The sequence below is a fragment of the Ranitomeya variabilis genome, chromosome 1 (genome assembly GCF_051348905.1).
Source record: "Ranitomeya variabilis isolate aRanVar5 chromosome 1, aRanVar5.hap1, whole genome shotgun sequence".
In the NCBI taxonomy this organism is placed as follows: domain Eukaryota; kingdom Metazoa; phylum Chordata; class Amphibia; order Anura; family Dendrobatidae; genus Ranitomeya; species Ranitomeya variabilis.
In genome coordinates, this window is record NC_135232.1 from 563,702,687 (window position 1) to 563,718,897 (window position 16,211).

At 42.9% G+C, this 16,211-nt stretch overlaps 1 protein-coding gene across 2 annotated transcripts in view; it reads left to right on the forward strand.

Moving 5' to 3' along the window:
* ZFYVE26 (zinc finger FYVE-type containing 26) overlaps positions 1-16,211 on the forward strand; it is a 373,042-nt gene that overhangs the window by 345,140 nt on the left and 11,691 nt on the right. For both annotated transcript variants that reach the window (XM_077256962.1, XM_077256969.1), the window contains 5 exons: positions 458-495; positions 1,548-1,675; positions 2,254-2,474; positions 2,623-2,770; positions 3,162-3,371. In XM_077256962.1, coding sequence (XP_077113077.1) covers positions 458-495; positions 1,548-1,675; positions 2,254-2,474; positions 2,623-2,770; positions 3,162-3,371 — 745 coding nt within the window. The remainder of the gene's footprint in view (positions 1-457; positions 496-1,547; positions 1,676-2,253; positions 2,475-2,622; positions 2,771-3,161; positions 3,372-16,211) is intronic.

A 16,211-nucleotide genomic window follows, 5' to 3' on the forward strand; every position in this document is an offset into this window, starting at 1 on the left:
ACGGAGAGAGACAGGGGATCGCACATGGGGTAGGCAGGTCAAAGAACACAGACAAAAAGCACAGACGGGAGAAGTCAGCACATGGGGAAAGAGAGAGTGGATAGGTGGGTGAGGACATGGGGGGAGAGATTCTCAACGCTGCAAAGCCTGTCCCCACCATGACATTACCGCCCTCCCGATGTGATAGCATCGGGCCTCCATCTAGTTACATATAAATGCCTCCCAGCAATTGGTTGGGGGGCATTATGCTATGTGTGTGTGCTGCCCATTTAAGAATGGAGGAGCGCGTGCGACACAGTTGGCGCGCTGCCAGGAAGTTCCTTGTGCATAAGCAGGAGGCACACCAGCAGGGGACTGCATAGAGGTCATTATATTTCAGTCTTGAAATACAATGTAATTTTTTGTCACCAAACTGGAAAATATTAATTACGACTTTTCTTTTTTCATTTTCTTTAAGAATTAACAAAACAGAAGATGAATTTGTGCATACTGAAGGTAATTTTTTTTTTTTTTTTTTTTTGCTGAGGACTAGCCGGGAGGGTAGTACTATGTAGACAAGGAGCAGATTGCAAATTATAGTCTGTTTCCAAGTGAAAAATATTTGTAAGCTTTATTTCAAGGAAAAAAAACACAAAGATTGAGCTTGGTTTAAGTAGGTATACATGCAACACATAAACGCATGTTCACATTGGCCATAAAGCATACAAAGCCTACTAGAAACAAAATGAGCAAAAACCTGTAACAAAATAAGTAAAAAGCTAAAGTGCATTTAAATAACAGCATTATTAGTAATACTGTTTTTGATCAAATATAGCATAAAAGCCATCCCACCTCAACAAGGTGACTCTGATCAGGATGGCCCTACGCTGTCTAATATTAAAAACCCTACCATATGTCAGTGTGTGAATAAGGGCAGACAAATGGACCAGGTCCCAACCAGTGGACACCAGTCTGGAGAAGCTTTTAATGGTAATTTCCAGCTCAGGAAAGGGAAAAAAAATGGTAAAAATGACAATCCCAGAAAATCCCCAAAATAGTGAGATTTTCCTACAGGTTTCAGACTAAAACAAAGAACTGAATAATGTCTTGGTTTTAGTCTGAAATGTGTAAGAAAATCTATATTTTTTGGGGTGTTCTGGGATTGTCATTTTTACTATTTTTTTGGAATAAAGCTTACAAATCTCTTTGGAAACTGTCTAGAAAACGCTATCTTGAATCGATGCTTCACCACATTGGGCCGGAGTGGTGTTTCTGTGCCTAGGACTGTTGGAGGCCTCATCTTGGGTGCGTTGGGTCACACATGCTTTGTAGATTGGCATGTGGTTTATCCATATCATTACTCAGTAGAGTTGATGTGAATAGATTTGCAGGACCTGGTCAGAGGCCATGTCTGTAATCACACGGGAGGCCTGCAAACCGCCTCCTACGTCCCAGAATCCCTGACCCCTCTTTTGATCAGTCCTCCTGGCTCAACAGTCATTTTGGTGTGAAATTTTGTTTTTTGTTCTATTTTATATCTCTTTGCTAAGTCTTGTTGTTTGCTTCAGCAAAAACAGCTGGTACTCTGAATCTGTCTGAAGTCCTCAGGCTTTCTAAAGCTGCTGAGGTGCAGTGGTGGCTCACACTTACCGAAGCTGAAAATAAAGTTGAGAGGAATGAGTTTTATTATGAGCAGGTATGTGCGCTTTCATTTTTTGTGTATTAAAAAAGAAAAAAAAAAAAAGAAAAAAGTTCCAGCTTATGTTGAACTGAATGCGTAAACAGGTCATGTCACCAGGACAGAAGTGCACTTTTTTTTAATGTAATTTTATTTAGTGCTAATTTTTATGGTCTTTAACAAGGGAATGTGGCTTACGAGATCCTCGGGGGCGTGTCCATTGGCTGCCCTGTATTAATTAAGTGAGCAGCACCTCCTTGTAAAGACCATAAAAATTAGGATATTAAGCACACTAAATAAAAAGCCTCATACCTCTGGAACCGTATGTCGGTTTAAAAAAAAAAAAATCAATCTCTAGGCAGCAGCGGGAATAAAATAAGATAAAATAATAACTTTTGACAGGTCTTCTTTAAATGCGTATGAAATATCTAATTTTGGTGGATTGGATGACGTGCGCAGGTTCTTGACATCAACCATGATAGGAGAGAACTGTTGCTCAATGCTCAGTTACTTCTCTCCGTGCCCAATATCCAATCAGATAAGAGGTAAACTAAAAAATGTTGCCTAAATTAACCTCACTTCTCCATATTTTGCAGGCCCCGAGTGCATCACTATGCTCTGCTATTCTGAGTCTGCATTCAAAAAGCGACGAGTGCGGCTATCAGCTGATAGAGCGCTGCTGCCTCCTGTCCAAGGGGCTGACAAACCCCGAGATGGACAGCCGCCTTTTGCTGGATATTATGAAGAATTTGCTGTTCAGCGCCAAAATGATTTTTGTCAAAGCAGCTAGGAGTCACGACCTTGCACTGTGTGACAGGTAAGTAGTGCACGCCTGAAGAGCCGGATTGTCACCATCTGATCAATCCGTTTCTGATGGAATATTCCTTCCAGTTATGGCGGTGAGGAATATTCCTTTCGGTTACAGGAGCATGGTGGATCAGATTTTAATAAAATATTCCTTCCAGTTACAGCAGTAAGGTGGATCTGCTGAAGATTTTAGTTGCAGCCTCCTACCAGGACATCCCTTCTCTGGATGAGATTGTTAGACCAGCCGCTGTCGTACGGTTAAGAAATCAACTTTTGGAAGCAGAATACTACAACTTGGCAATTGAGGTACAGTATGCTTCACTTTTAACCTTCCCACTGCAGCCAGTTTTCATTTGTGTTCTTTTTGGGGCTTTTTCTACACTTACTCCAAGAGCTATCATTTATTATTGTCATGGACGTAGCTGTGCGAGAGCTTGGTTCTTGAGGAACTATTGTAGTTTTAAATGACACCATTCATTTTACCATAAAGAACACTGATAAGACAGAGAAGAATTCCATGTAAGGGAGACTGTTGATAATAGGCACAATGCCACCATGTTTTTTTTGGGTGGCCGGGTGGGAGGGGGTTCTCCATTATACAGCCAACTCCCAAGTCTTATCTGCAGTGACAGTGCCCCTTTACTTAATTTACAGCATGTTGCAAAGATTTGCTGGTCATACAATGCTTTCAAATTAGGTATCTACGAAAACGGGACTCGACCCTTCTGGGGTATGGCACGCGTGGGGCATGGCCTGCCTCAAATCTGATAATTTATCGGGAGCCAGGGAGAAGTTCAGCAGATGTATAAAAGCACCTTTTGATCTGAACCAAAAGAATATTGGATCGAAGCTTCTGGAAGATATTGTCCAACACTTGGAGTCTGCTGCCAAACCCATCCTGCTGGTGGTAAGTCTGCGTATGGGCCTATTGAGACAACTTAAAAAAGGACCTAAAAAATGTTCCAGACGACACTTTATATTTTAGGTCCAGAATTCTCTACTGATTAATTTAGAATGTTGTTATTATTATTATTAATGTTTTGAGCTCCAAATCCTCTGCTAATTATTTAAAAATGAACATTGACAGCACCATCAGGAGGTTGTCCTTCATATCCTTAATAGGGACAGGTTGTGAACATAAAACCTTTAAAACATACTTTTTTAAGAGATTTAAAACAACACCAAAAAAGAAAAACCCAAGTACACATCACTTACAACAATTCAAATCATAATTCACAAACTCATGTGCGACTGCTCGGATGCATCATAGTCATATATGCAGTTCAACACACATATTCCAACAGAGAGCCACTTTTTGTTGTCTTCCTCCTTATATCGTGGCCCAATATAGCAAGCCCACAAAAGGATAGGAGTAATCCCACAGTTGTTTGGGGATTTGTTTTTTTTATCATGTTCACTAAATGTAAAAGCTGGCCTGCCATTATGATTCTCCAGGTCATTACGAGTTTGTAGGTACCACACATGTACAGTTAGGTCCATATATATTTGGACAGAGACAACATTTTCTAATTTTGGTTATAGACATTACCACAGTGAATTTTAAACAAAATTCAGATGCAGTTGAAGTTCAGACTTTCAGCTTTCATTTGAGGGTATCCACATTAAAATCGGATGAAGGGTTTAGGAGTTTCAGCTCCTTAACATGTGCCACTCTGTTTTTAAAGGGACCAAAAGTAATTGGACAATTGACTCCAGGGCTATTTCATGGACAGGTGTGGGCAATCCCTTCGTTATGAAATTCTCAATTAAGCAGATAAAAGGCCTGGAGTTGATTTGAGGTGTGGTGCTTGCATTTGGAAGGTTTTGCTGTGAAGCAAACATGCGGTCAAAGGAGCTCTCCATGCAGGTGAAACAAGCCATGGGTTAATTCTTTTTTTTTTTTATATATATATATATATATTGATAGATCTGGCGATTCTTAACTCAGGGGAGCCAAATGTGTATGTTTTTATTTTTATTTATTTTTTTTAATTTTGAATGGTGCGAATGGGGGGTGATATGAACTTTTTATTTATTTCTAATATTTTTAAAAAACGTTTTTTATTTTTTACTTTTTGCATGCTTCAATAGTCTCAATGGGACACTAAAAGCTGCCATAACCCAGTCGTCTCTGCTGCATACTGGCGATGATCAGGTCGCCTGTATGTAGCAGAAATGTTCACTTGCTAATAGCGCCAACCATCGAGCAATCTGAAGAGGTCTGCTGAAGACCTCTGGTTGTCATGCCAACCCATCGGTGACCCGCGATCACGTGACAGGGTCACCGATGGACGGGATTTTCAGCACGCTTGCCGGAAGCCCAAGTTAAATGCCGCTGTCAGAGATTGACAGCAGCATGTAATTTGTTAACATCTGCGGGTGGATCGCGATTCTACCCGTGGCTGTTGCGGGCACATGTCAGCTGTATATATCACCTGTCATGTGCCGGAAAGGTGTGGACTCAGCACCAGAGCCCGCACCAAACAGGGGGAGTCCAACATCAGCATACTATTACGCCCGATGTTGGAAAGGGGTTAAAAGTATTTGCAGAGGGAAGCTGAGGTTCCAGTGCATCTAGACTGCCAGCTATGGATGGACACCCTGATACCCCTGCTGAAATCCTGGTACCAAGTGAGTTACCCGGGTTTTTTTTTGGTTTTTTTTACACACTTTCACACTGTCTGCCATCTGAAGTATTATTTCATAGTATGATCCTCTGTTCCTTTATAGGATAAGGAAACCCCTAAAAAGTCCATGAAATTATGCGCACCTAAAAAGAAATGGAAGAGATGTGCCCTGTGTAATGCTAAACTCTCTGACACGTATGGGAAGCAACTATGGCCAGACTGTATTGCCAAGGTGGTTAAAGAAGAACATCCCTCCTTTATGACGGATATAAGGACCATAATAAGAGAGGAGGTCCGGCATTTTGTGACGGTTAGTCACCCCGCAATCTTCCCGGATGGCTCACAGGCAAAAAAGACTTTGATGGGAGATGGAATTCAGGTCGGAGGAGGAAGAAAGGGAATCATTTGTTGCACTTCCCCCCGGAAGAGAAAAAGAAATACCTTTTCTCTTGGTAAGATACTGCCACGCTCCTATCAGCCGTCAGAAATACTATGAAGGTGGCGTATACTCACTAGCCCTCCTCAACACAGGATAAAATGTCCGGAGGTTTAAGGAGCCATATGAACAGAGTATTTCCTGTTAATAGACATATTAAAGGGACACTGTCACCTGAATTTGGAGGGAACAAGTTTCAGCCATAGGGGCGGGGTTTTCGGGTGTTTGATTCACTCTTTCCTTACCCGCTGGCTGCATACTGGCTGCAATATTGGATTGAAGTTCATTCTCTGTCCTCCATAGTACACGCCTGAGTAAGGCAAGATTGCCTTGTGCAGGCATGTACTACGGAGGACAGAGAATGAACTTCAATCCAATATTGCAGCCAGCGGGTAAGGAAAGGGTGAATCAAACACCCGAAAACCCCACCCCTATGGCTGAAAATTGTTCCCTCCAAATTCAGGTGACAGTGTCCCTTTAAAACTATGATCCTGAAAGAGTGGGAAGACGTAGACAAGAGACTGCTAATCCCAAGAAGTTTCAGGTCATGTCTACCCTTTGATTCTGAGGAGATAAAATTATGGGAAGAAATCCCTAAAGTCGACATACCTATAGCTAGGCTAACAAAGAAAACTGCTATCCCCTTTGAGGACTAGTCATGTCTGAAAGAAAGGTCGCACGGACTTGCGGTGGATACCGCGTCCTCCACTGACCAGGACACGCAGGCTCTATACCACAGAAGGCAATACCGCCGGACTTATCCCCCTGAGACACTGGCTGTGTCCACCTATATCTATGACCTTAATGAAAACCCATAATCTTTCGGGTCCACTAGCTTCCGTTCACGATCAAATATTGTGACTGATGAAGGTCCGGCTATAGGACCAAAACGTTTCTTCTGTTATTTACCGTGGACACCATTAAATCACTTTATCTGATTAAGTTAAGTCTGAATGCCGAGTTTTTTGCTATTATTCATGGTATTGGAACCTACTCTGGCACCTCTCTAATGGCTGTGCACACGTTTATTCTTATATATGAAAGAAATGATGGACAGAAAGGCAGATGGTCTTCTCAAGAAAACATGAGGCCTCTGCTGCCATTATTAAGGCTAATATAGCATCTACCTCTATGGCAAGATCCATAAGGATTTGGATAGAAGAGTTAGAGGCTCATCTAAGAAAGAGGATATCCAGAGATAAAATCCTTGAATCTATGCATTTACTCAAAATGACAACAGGATTTATGACCAATGCCTCCATGGAGTCCATTATGTTTGCCATAAGGAATGGGGCTCTGGCCAACACGGCTAGGCGGGCAGTCTGGCTAAAAACACGGTCAGGGGATTGTCACTCTAAAAATAAATTGTGCTCCATCCCCTTTTCTGGCCTACAAATGTTTTGGTCCTGTACTAGATGACATGTTAGAAAGGGCATCAGATGAGACAAAGGGGTTTCCGGAAGAAAAACATTAAAGTTTCGTCCTTTCGGAGGTCTGGTTCCCATCAGAAACCGCAATATAAAGAAAAGACCGATAGATGGAGCTATTCCCAAAGGGAGGTAGAGGAAGGAAAACCTTTTAATAGTTCAGCAAATAGCTTGGGTAGGCAGTGACGTCAAGAAAGTGGGGGGGGGAGACTCAAGAACTTTCTCATAGCCTGGCCAGAAGTATCCAAGAACCCATTGATACTTCAGACAATAGTAGGAGGATACAAGAAACAATTTTTGCAGATCCCCCCGGAAAGATTCCACCTGACAACTGTTCATCCCCCCTTCCCCCCAGGTTGCAAGAAGGCTACTGGTGGACATAAAAAAGTTGGTGGATTCAGGAGCAGTAGTGCCAGTCAGAGTGGTTTCTGGGATACTATTTGAGTCTGTTCTCAATAAAGAAACCCGGGGCTGATTATCACACAATAATCTAAAGTCTCTAAACAGATGGGTATCTTGCAAGAAATTCAAGATGCAGTCTATAGGATCTATGATTCCATTGATCAAGGAAAATATGGTAATGTGCACGTTGGATCTCACGTGCCTATTAATCCTCACAGCCAGCGGTATCTAAGATTTGCGTTCTAAGAGGAAGGGAAGATTCAACATCACCTGTTCAAATGCCTCTCATTTGGTCTTTCTTCAGCATCACACATTTTCATCAAGCTGGTGGCAGAGGTTATTGGTTTACTCGGGGAACAAGGAATATTGATTGTCCAGTATCTGGACGACTTCCAGTTGTTTGAAGAGTCCCCCAGTAACTAAGGACCAGTTTAACATCTTAGTGCTAAACAACTTGAGATGGATCATAAACTGGGAAAAATCAGATCTTGTGCCAAGAAGACAGAAGGTTTTTCTAGGAATTCTCTTGGACTCCGAACAACCAATGTCCTTCCTGCTAAAGAAGAGACAGAACTCAGGAACAAGGTTATAGCCTTCAGAGGGAGATCACAGGTTTCCCTCCGAGAGGCTATGAGGATTCAGGGACTGGTGACTGCTTCTATACCAGGGGTTCGGTGGAGTCCATTCCACTCGAGACAATGACAACATCAGGTCCTGACAACCTGGAACAGGAGGAGAGATGGGCTAGTCAAGAAGATAAGATTGTCAGCAATAACAAAAAAAGTAATGAGCCTGGTGTGGACTTCAATAACCAACCTGAAAAAGGGGAGTATGTGTAAACTGTCCCCTTTTATATTGGTGACCACAGACGCAAGCGGCAGTGGCTGGGGGGCCCAGGTACAAGATCAGTACATATAAGGTATCTGGTAAAAAGCAGATCCGCCCAGGTTGTCCAACCTTGGGAAGCTTCAGGCAGTCTGGGAAATGCTAAAGCAATGTCTTTCGTTTCAAAGGAACCAACACATCAGAGTCCTGTTGGACAATATCACAACAGTGACCTTCCTCAAACCTCAAGGGGGACCAAAACATCACATGCTACAGGTGGTAGCACGGAAGATCTTCCTATGGGCAGAGGAAATGGTGCCATCAGTGACCGCATTACATCTGAAGGGGTCTTAGAATGTGCAGCAGACTTTTCTCATCCGGAAAACAGTTCAGTAGTAAGAATGAGAGCTGAACTGGAAAGGATTCCATTACATAGTACTCTGATGGGGGTGCCCCCAGGTGGAACTGTTTGCTACCAGAAAAATGCAAAAACAGAAAAATTATTTTCCCTTAATCAGGAAGACAGGCCAACAGGGGTCGACGCCCTATCTCAAAAGTGGAATCTGGACCTGTCGTATGCATTTCCCCTATGTCCTCTAATTCCGGCAGTGCTAAAGAAGATAAAGGAGGATTAAGCCAAGGTGATCATATTACCATTTCGTCCCAGAAGTTGGTTCCCCTTACTGAAAAGGATGTTCATTAAAGTTCCCATCATCCTTCCAGAGATGCACGATCTACTGGTTCAGAGGCCAATTCACCATCCCAACGTGAAGCTCTTACAGATGTCTTCCTGGATCCTGAGGTCTAAAAATATGGAAGAAATTCTGTGTGCAATATCCTGAGGCGACGATAGAACTCGCCAAGCCTGATATTCAGAAAATTTTAGAATTCCTCCAAGCAGGATTTGATAAAAGCCTAAAGGTACCGTCACACTGAGCAACTTTCCAACGAGAACGACAGCGATCCGTGACGTTGCAGCGTCCTGGATAGCGATCTCGTTGTGTTTGACACGCAGCAGCGATCAGGATCCTGCTGTGACATCGCTGGTCGGAGCTAGAAGTCCAGAACTTTATTTCGTCGCTGGATCACCCGCTGTCATCGCTGGATCGGTGTGTGTGACACCGATCCAGCGATGTGTTCACTTGTAACCAGGGTAAATATCGGGTTACTAAGCGCAGGGCCGCGCTTAGTAACCCGATGTTTACCCTGGTTACCATTGTAAAAGTAAAAAAAAAAACACTACATACTCACCTTCTGATGTCTGTGACGTCACCGCTGTGCTCTGCTTTACGGCCGGCCGGCGCTGACACATTCAGTGCAGGGAAGCCGCCGGCGGGGGACGTGACAGACATCAGAAGGTGAGTATGTAGTGGTTTTTTTTTTTTTACTTTTACAATGGTAACCAGGGTAAATATCGGGTTACTAAGCGCGGCCCTGCGCTTAGTAACCCGATGTTTACCCTGGTTACCCGGGTGCTGCATGGGGACTTCGGCATCGTTGAAGACAGTTTCAACAATGCCAAAGTCGTTCCCCTAATCGTTGGTCGCTGGAGAGAGCTGTCTGTGTGACAGCTCCCCAGCGACCTAAACAGCGACGCTGCAGCGACCGGATCGTTGTCTATATTGCTGCAGCGTCGCTAAATGTGACGGTACCTTAAGAGCCAGCACCTTGAAAGTGACCCAGCGGATCTCGGCGGGCACATCTTCCAGGTAGCTGATGCCGGGGGTGGGGGTGGGGGGCAGGTGAACAACTGGCTACATCGATAGTGCCGTGAGCAATGTTTTGAGTTTCTTGACCATGCAGTTAATTACTTGTATGGTGGACTCCTTGCTAGACATGGGTTAATTCTTACGAAAACCAGAAAACATACATTTGGTAGATGCCTTGCTACACTCCTCAGGAAAGCTTTAAATGCAGCTAATGAGTTCTTTTATAACCCTGCTATTAAAAGAGGAATTAAAGAACAATGACATATATTCTGAATGAAAATAGTGGAGCAAAAGTAACCGACTACAAACTAAAATGTGTCTATACAAATTCAGAGTATGGGAAACAAACAAGAAGAATTGGAGCTGATAACACAGGAAGAGAGCTTTGATGTCATAGGCATCACTGAAACTTGGTGGGATGATTCACATAATTTGAATACAAACTGTGAAGGCTACAACTTATATATTATAAACAGGATTAGCAAGAGGGGAGGAGTTGTTGCATTGTATGTTAGGAAAATATATATCTCCAATCTTCAGTGACTGGCAGCTCTGTAGAAACTGTTAGTAAGGATACAAGCAGAGAAGAACAGAAAGGACACTATTGTAAATGTATACTATAGGCCACCTGGACAGACTGAAGATATGAATGACCTATTTTTACAGTAGATGTCTGTCCTCAAAAAGTACGACATACTGAACATAGAAGATTTCGACTATCCAGATATTTATTGGGAATCTCACAGGCAAACGTAATGGGTCCACAAAATTCTCATCTTCTTTCTCAGACCACTTTATCTTTAAAGAGGTAGAAGAGAGAACAAGAGGATCTTCCATCTTGAACCTAATTCTTACCAACAGCGAAGGAAATGGTTTAAGTAAAGGTGGCTGGGAATTTAGGAGGCAGCGATCATGCTATCCTCGAAGATTGGATTTCAAGAAGAGGAAGACCAGCGAGGACTTCAAGGTTGGACTTCAGAAAGGCAGATTTTAATGGACTCCGAAAGAGGGTTGGAAAGATCCAATGGCGGGATGTTCTAAGGGATAGAAATGTCCAAGAAGGATGTGAGATTTTGCTAAATGAGGTTCTCAACCCATAATCAGTAACAGTCCTAAAAATAAGGAAGAATTTGAAGCATTTAAAGATACCAGGATGGATGCACACAGGACATAATCAATTTTTAAAAAGAAAAAAAGAAATGTACATTAAATGGGTGGAAGGGGGCATATCTAAAGAAGAGTATAATGCTGTTTGCAGGGAATGCAAGGCAAGAGTTAAAAGAGCTAAAGACAGTAATGAAGTGAGGCTTACAAGGGAGACCAAAAACCGTAAAACGTTGTTGGTATGTCAAAAGAAAAGTCAAAGATGCTGTAGGATTTTTACAGGATGAAATGGTCAAAAATCATGTTGCGAAGGCCAAACTTATAAATTCCTATTTTGCTTCTGTGTTCTCTAAGGAAGCTATTGTAACATCAACTGATCTTCATAGTGCCATCGAAGGAATAAAAGAATCAACACTATCTATAAACAGAGATGGCGAGGAAACACTTGGCTAATTTAAATCTACAGGTCCAGATAAATTACATCCTAGGGTACTGAAAGAGTTAGCAGAGGAAATTGCAGAACCACTAACAAGAATCTTTGAAAAATCCTGAAGAACAGAAGTCCCAGAAGATTGGAGATGGGCAAATGTTGTTTTTTCCAGAACCCATGACAGCACCTGTATATCCCCCCTCCCCTACACACACGCACGCACGCACACACACACACACACACACACACACACTCATTTTTTTTCTTTCTTTCACTGTGTTGGTGTTCATTATAGAGTTGTTGTTTTGTGTATGTAAGTAACCTTGGCATTTTTCTGCTGCAGAGCTCGGAATGCTGAGTTCTGTAGAACCCTGCCCACCCCACTGATTGGCTGCTTTGTGTATATGACCTCCCCCACACAACTGATTGGCTGCTTTGTGTACACTGTACATTGACACATGCTAATCAGTGCTGAGGACATAGTTGGACCAGAAGGCAGGAGACGCCTAGTTCTGTAGTGATAATCTCCTACTGATAAAACACTGATTTTTATTAAACTGAAAAACAGTATTGTGATACATCACTGGAATCAGTCTCTACCCCTTCGTTTTGCTCTCAGATTAGCAAAACCTGCTGATCGATTTCTTTTATTCATTGAATTCAGGTTTCTCATGAAGTCCATTGTCTCGTTGTATAACATCTGGCCCTTCCTCCGCCATTATAGAACACTAGCTGTACTACCCGGCTTCGCCCGGGTTAATGACTGCTGTTAGCAAAATAGAATGTGTTAACAAAAATTTATTCTGCACACAAAAACCACAAAACAAATAGATAGAAATGTAATTATTAAAAGGCAAAAACTAAGCAAATAGAAGCATTTCACAACATATATTAGCTTTGTTATACTGAGAATGTCTTTGTTGCCTATATTAACCAATCAGAGCTCAGGTTAATTAACTGTAGCAAAATAGAAGCTGAGCTGTGATTGGTTGCTATTGGCAGCCTGATAAATCCCCAGCCAACAGGAAGCCCTCCCCCCTGGCAGTATATATTAGCTCACACATACACATAATAGACTGGTCATGTGACTGACAGCTGCCGTATTTCCTATATGGTACATTTGTTGCTCTTGTAGTTTGCTTATTAATCAGATTTTTATTTTTGAAGGACAATACCAGACTTGTGTGTGTTTTAGGGCGAGTTTTATGTGTCAAGTTGTGTGTGTTGAGTTGCGTGTGGCGACATGCATGTAGCGACTTTTGTGAGATGAGTTTTGTGTGGCGACATGCGTGTAGCAACATTTTGTGTGTTGAGTTGCATGTGACAGGTTAGTGTAGCAAGTTGTGTGCAGCAAGATTTGTGCATGGCGAGTTTTGCGCGTGGCGAGTTTTATGTGTGGTGCATTTTGAGTATGTGCAAGTTTTGTGTGAGGCAACTTTTGCATGTGGTGCAACTTTTGTACATGTGGCAATTTTTCTGTGTGTGCAAGTTTTGCATGAGGTGAGTTTTCCATGAGGTGAGTTTTGCACGTGTGGCGAGTTTTGCGTGAGCCTAGTTTTGCATATGGCGAGTTTTGCATGTAGCGAGTTTTGAGTGGTGACTTTTGTGTTTCGACTTTTATGTGGCGAGGTTGGTGTGTGTGTGTGGTGAAATGTGTGCTGAGGGTGGTATATGTGTTCAAGCACGTGGTAGTGTGTGGCGCATTTTGTTTTTGTGTTCATATCCCCGTGTGTGGTGAGTATCCCATGTCGGGGCCCCACCTTAGCAACTGTACGGTATATACTCTTTGTCGCCATCGCTCTCATTCTTTAAGTCCTCATTGTTCACATCTGGCAGCTGTCAATTTTCCTCCAACACTTTTCCCTTCACTTTTTCCCCATTATGTAGATAGGAGCAAAATTGTTTGGTGAATTGGAACGCGCGGGGTTAAAATTTCACCTCACAACATAGCCTATGACGCTCTCGGGGTCCAGACGTGTGACTGTGCAAAATTTTGTGGCTGTAGCTGCGACGGTACAGATGCCAATCCCGGACATACACACATACATACATACACACATTCAGCTTTATATATTAGATATACCTGTATGTAATCTCCTGTATATAGTATATACCTGTGTGTCATCTCACCTATATATAGTATATATCTGTGTGTCATCTCCTGTATATAGTATATACCTGTATGTCATCTCCTCCTATACATAGCATATACCTGTGTCATCTCCTCCTGTATATACTATATACCTGTAGGTAATCTGCTCCTGTATATAGTATATACCTGTGTGTCATCTCCTCCTGTATATAGTATATACCTGTATGTCATCTCCTCCTGTATGTAGTATGTACCTGTATGTCATCTCCTCCTCTATATAGTATATACCTGTGTGTCATCTCTCCTGTATATAGTATATATCTGTGTGTCATCTCCTCCTGTATATAGTATATACCTGTGTGTCATCTCCCCTGTAAATAGTATATACCTGTGTGTCATCTCCTGTATATAGTATATAGCTGTATGCCATCTCCTCCTGTATTAGCCCTCGTTCACACGTTATTTGGTCAGTATTTTTACCTCAGTATTTGTAAGCTAAAATGGCAGCCTGATAAATCCCCAGCCAACAGTAAGCCCACCCCCTGGCAGTATATATTAGCTCACACATACACATAATAGACTGGTCATGTGACTGACAGCTGCCGGATTCCTATATGGTACATTTGTTGCTCTTGTAGTTTGTCTGCTTATTAATCAGATTTTTATTTTTGAAGGATACCAGACTTGTGTGTGTTTTAGGGCGAGTTTCGTGTGTCAAGTTGTGTGTGTTGAGTTGCGTGTGGCGACATGCATGTAGGGACTTTTGTGAGATGAGTTTTGTGTGGCGACATGCGTGTAGCAACTTTTTGTGTGTCGAGTTGCATGTGACAGGTTAGTGTAGCAAGTTGTGTGCAGCAAGTTTTGCGCATGGCGAGTTTTGCGCGTGGCGAGTTTTATGTGTGGTGCCTTTTGAGTATGTGCAAGTTTTGTGTGAGGCAACTTTTGCATGTGTTGCAACTTTTGTGCATGTGGCAATTTTTCTGCGTGTGGCAATTTTTCTGCGTGTGCAAGTTTTGCGTGTGGCGAGTTTTGCACGTGTGGCGAGTTTTGCATGTGGAGAGTTTTGCGCGTGGCGAGTTTTGAGCGGCGACTTTTGTGTTTCTACTTTTATGTGGCGAGGTTGGTGTATGTGTGGTGAAATGTGCACTGAGGGTGGTATATGTGTTCGAGCACGTGGTAGTGTGTGGCGCATTTTGTGTGTGTGTTCATATCCCCGTGGTGGTGTGATTATCCCATGTTGGGGCCCCACCTTAGCAACTGTACAGTATATACTCTTTGGTGCCATCGCTGTCATTCTTTAAGTCCCCCTTGTTCACATCTGGCAGCTGTTAATTTGCCTCCAACACTTTTCCTTTCATTTTTTCCCCATTATGTAGATAGGGGCAAAATTGTTTGGTGACTTGGAAAGCGCGGGGTTAAAATTTCACCTCACAATATAGCTTTGACGCTCTCAGGGTCCAGACGTGTGACTGTGCAAAATTTTGTGCCTGTAGCTGCGACGCCTCCAACACTTTTCCTTTCACTTTTTCCCCATTATGTAGATAGGGGCAAAATTGTTTGGTGAATTGGAAAGCGCGGGGTTAAAATTTCACCTCACAACATAGCCTATGACGCTCTCGGGGTCCAGACGTGTGACTGTGCAAAATTTTGTGGCTGTAGCTGCTACGGTTCAGATGCCAATCCCGGACATACATACATACATACATACATACACACACACACACATTCAGCTTTATATATTAGATTTGATCCCCCACCATGCCATTTGCCTTTATTACCATGTAACAATGGCTGGTGGTGCAGAGCTCACAGATACCAGCACGGTCCTGTAATATAAGCTACCGGTGTAACAAGTCCATTTATGACATTTCCTCTTTCCTAAATCTTCCCCCATCACCTGTGTGTGATATTATTGAGAGGTAGAAGGAACCGCAGCAACTGAGCGGCATAAATTTACAGGGCGGACGTGCTGAAGAGCAGAGCACAAAAAAGTCAACACTAGTGATGAGCGAACGTGCTCTGATAAGGTGTTATCCGAACATGCTTGGGTGCTAAAAGAGTCTTCAGCGTGCTCGAAAAATGTTCCGAGTCCCTGTGCCTGCATGTCTCATGGCTGTTAGACAGCCTCAACACATGCATGGCCTGCCTAACAAACAGGCAATCACTGCATGTGTTGCGGCTGTCAAGCAGCCACAAGGCATGTAGTCGTGGGGACTCTAACATATTGTTCGAACACACTGTTAGCACTTGAGCACGCTCAGATAACAACACTTTATCCGAGCTTGTACTCAAGCTTGTATTAATCACCACCACTCTGCTGATTCCATAACTGTAGAGTCCACACCTCTGTCGGTATTAACATCGGCACAAACACTGCGCTCCTCCGGGAGCTTCATGGCTGAGCAGCTGCATGCATCCGTTCATCACCAAGCATCATGCCAAGCATCGGATGGAGTGGTGTAAAGCGCCACCACTGGACTCAGGAGGAAATTTCTTCTCGATCTGGCATCTGATGGATGAGTCTGGGTTTGGTGAACGTGGCCCCCTGTGTTGTGTCTCTGTACAGTTTGGTGGAGAAGGATAATGTTGTGCGCTTGTTTTTCAGGGGTCGGCCTCGGACCCCTAGTTTGCCAAGAGAAATCGTAATCCTTAAGCAGAAGACATTGTGGATAATTTTAACTTTCAATTTTGTGGG